The sequence below is a fragment of the Phragmites australis genome, chromosome 1, assembly GCF_958298935.1.
Source record: "Phragmites australis chromosome 1, lpPhrAust1.1, whole genome shotgun sequence".
Lineage (NCBI taxonomy): Eukaryota > Viridiplantae > Streptophyta > Magnoliopsida > Poales > Poaceae > Phragmites > Phragmites australis.
This window is the reverse complement of record NC_084921.1, coordinates 43055818-43058673: the sequence shown is the minus strand read 5'-3', so window position 1 is coordinate 43058673 and position 2856 is coordinate 43055818. Positions and strand designations below refer to the sequence as shown.

At 51.4% G+C, this 2856-nt stretch overlaps 1 protein-coding gene across 1 annotated transcript; it reads right to left on the bottom strand.

Moving 5' to 3' along the window:
• Positions 1-315: 315 nt before the first annotated feature.
• Positions 316-2609, bottom strand: LOC133920655 (GDSL esterase/lipase At5g45670-like). Its single transcript, XM_062365256.1, has 4 exons — positions 2282-2609; positions 1496-1620; positions 876-1374; positions 316-787 (listed from the first exon to the last, which is right to left on the bottom strand). The coding sequence occupies exons 1-4, from the start codon at positions 2532-2534 to the stop codon at positions 564-566; spliced, it is 1101 nt and encodes a 366-aa protein (XP_062221240.1). The 5' UTR covers positions 2535-2609; the 3' UTR covers positions 316-563.
• Positions 2610-2856: the final 247 nt, after the last annotated feature.

Here is a 2856-nt window from a genome sequence, read left to right as displayed (position 1 = left end):
ATTCAAATGCACTATTTACTAGTGAAATTTCTTTTTTTTTGTTATAAAAGTTGTTGCTTGAGCTTAAATTTTATGAGATGGTAGGTGATAGCATGCTCTGCAGTGTTATATTTTTGTTAGAATTTTTTATGGCACCTAACATAAGGTTTTAGTTGATTGGTTATACAAATCAATTTGTGTAATCATTGCACGATAAAAATTTCTCGTGTGGAAGAGGGCGGGATGGTGAACCGGTTTGTAATGCGCGCTGCTCTTCACTCCAAATATTTCCAGCTTTTTCATAGGCTGCTTCACTTTTTTTTTCCTGCACAATGATTTCAGAATAATAGGAAGTATGCCCTCAATTACTTTAAGTAAAACCGGAAGAAACCCTCTATATGTATCATATATATAGTTCAGATGCACACAAAGCTTGCGAGTAGCAGACGGAAGAAAGGAAATATGTAAAATAAGAAAAGAAAGGAAATATGTAACCTTATAATTTCCGCACAATCACGAGAGAAACAAAAAAACAAAAAGGGAAGACACCTATAAGCTCTCGACGTGACCGGCATCTCTTGTAACTAGAGCTGAGCGAGCGTGCGCAGATCCACCGGGTGGACGTCGGACTGCAGCGCCGCGCTGTACGCCCTCCGGCCGACGAGGATGTTGGCCGCCTCCGTGGGGTGGAAGGCGTCCCAGAAGAGGTACTCGTTCCTGTTGGCACACGGCGTCTGGAACGGCAGGCACGTCACCTGCCCGTTGTTCCTCCCGACCCCACAGCACCCTCGGTTCGTCACCGTCAGACCTGCACAAATCCAAAGCTCCCTTGCTTTCAACACAGTGGCCAGTGCATGGAGTTAGCTGATTTCTGAAAGGCAAAGTGATATACGTACCGTGCGATCCTGGGGCTCTCAAGATGTCCTCGAAGATCCCGTAGGCGTTGATGTAGGTGAATTGCGCCCCCGGCAGCGCGTTGAACTGGTCGACGAGGCCGACGAGCTTATCGTTGAAGATCTCGATGGCGCTGTTGATCCGCCCCACGCAGGTGCTGCCGTCGGGGCTCTGCTGCGCCAGCTCGTTCGGACTGCACCCGACCTGCCCAATGCCCATCAGCGCCACTTTCCTCGCCCCGTTGTCGTACAAGGCGCTGAGCTGCTGCGAGTACTGGTTGATGAGCACGTCGGCATACTGCTCCGGCGTGTACTGCTGGCTGGTGGAGTAGATGGCGGGCATGAAATAGTTGTTGAGGTAGTCGTTGCTGCCCATGCCCACGGTGAAGATGCACTGGCTCAGGTGGTTCGCCGCCGAGTCCTCGTCGCCCAGGATGCTCACCAGCTGCTGCACGGCAGCTTGGTAGTTCTGGAGCTGACCGCCAAAGCTTATCCGTGCGCCCTGCAAATTAATGAACGCCGTGGACGCGTCATGCTCTCCTTTTCTCCAGTATGTAGCGCTTAATTTGGCTGTTCACTGATGGAAACACATGGTTAAGAGGCTTAATTGGTTGGTCCCGTACCAGTTGCTGGCCGGTCTCGTCCCGTATCCCGGCTGCAGCGGAGGCGAAGTTGACGCCAGTGAGAAGCTGATCGTTGCTTGCGCCGGCGTACGCGGGGATGTAATCGTCGAAGCCCAGAAGACGAGCTGAAAAGGATAGATCAATGATGCATGTGTACGTAGTGTATTTGGTTCAGAAAATGAAAATGTCCAAATGACCACCAAGCCACCAACGCCAGTGATTTCAGATTCTTGACTAGTGGCGTGTTGGTTAGACCCATGCCAAAATAAATACTAGTAACACTCGTATATATCTATCTGACAAGACATCATTAGTCGACTTCGACGGCTCTGATGAAACACTGATGTCGACGATTACTCATCAACGGCAAGTGCAACATAGAAAATCAGCTACCAGTGTTAGAATTTCTATACAGACTGCACTGGATTCTTCGCTGGTTCAGATCAGAGAAAAATCGTAGTGCAGAAAATACATTGAAGGAACGTCGGCATCAGCCTTCATACGGCGTAAGGGGATCAACTTTGTCATGGCCTCGAGGGTCGTCATCACGACACTCAGATTGGCATGACCTCATCTGCACATATACTTCATTCAAAGCGTGCTATAGGCGTCGATGGGGAAACTCAAATGTGCAATCTCTGATTCTCTGCTGTTCTAACCCAAGAATTAAAGCCACTTGACCTTACTCAACAATAATCAATACACGGCCACTTCGAAAAAATGAGACAAAAGATAAACAAGGCAGCTCGATACAAACCAAGCAAAAAAGGAGAGCAGTAAGCTTACATATAGCATCGACGGTGGTGAGGCCGTTGCTGAACCGTCCCGTCGGGCCGCCGGCGAAATCGATGCCGTAGGGCGGGTAGTTGGCCCGCGCCAGCGACGCGATGTCGTTGTTGTTCCCGTTGTCGACGAGCGAGTCCCCGAACACGAAGTAGCACGGTACCTGGGGAGCGGCCCGGACGACGACGACGGTGGCCAGCCGCGCGGCCAGGACGGCGAGCAGCGCCGGGAGCCACCGCATTGCTGCACGCCCCATTTCTAGCTGCTGCGCCGCTAGCTGGATAGGTAGGATGTTAGGCTCGAGCCACGCCGGATCAAATGTGCATTCGAGCCTTACTTATAGGGCAGGTTAATGTGTGTGTGGGTAGGACCCTGCAGGAATGCGTGAATGAGCAAACAGTTACCGTGCACCGCGCCCTATTGGTGGGCTGGGCTCTGCATGTGCGTGCATGGCGATGGATGGTTGGAGGAGCAGTCACGGTTGGGTCAGGACCGTCGTGCTGATTGATTAGCATGCGACGGGGCCCCGGTGACAGCATGCATGCTGCAGCTATGCAAGAGGACTCTCCGACGACCAG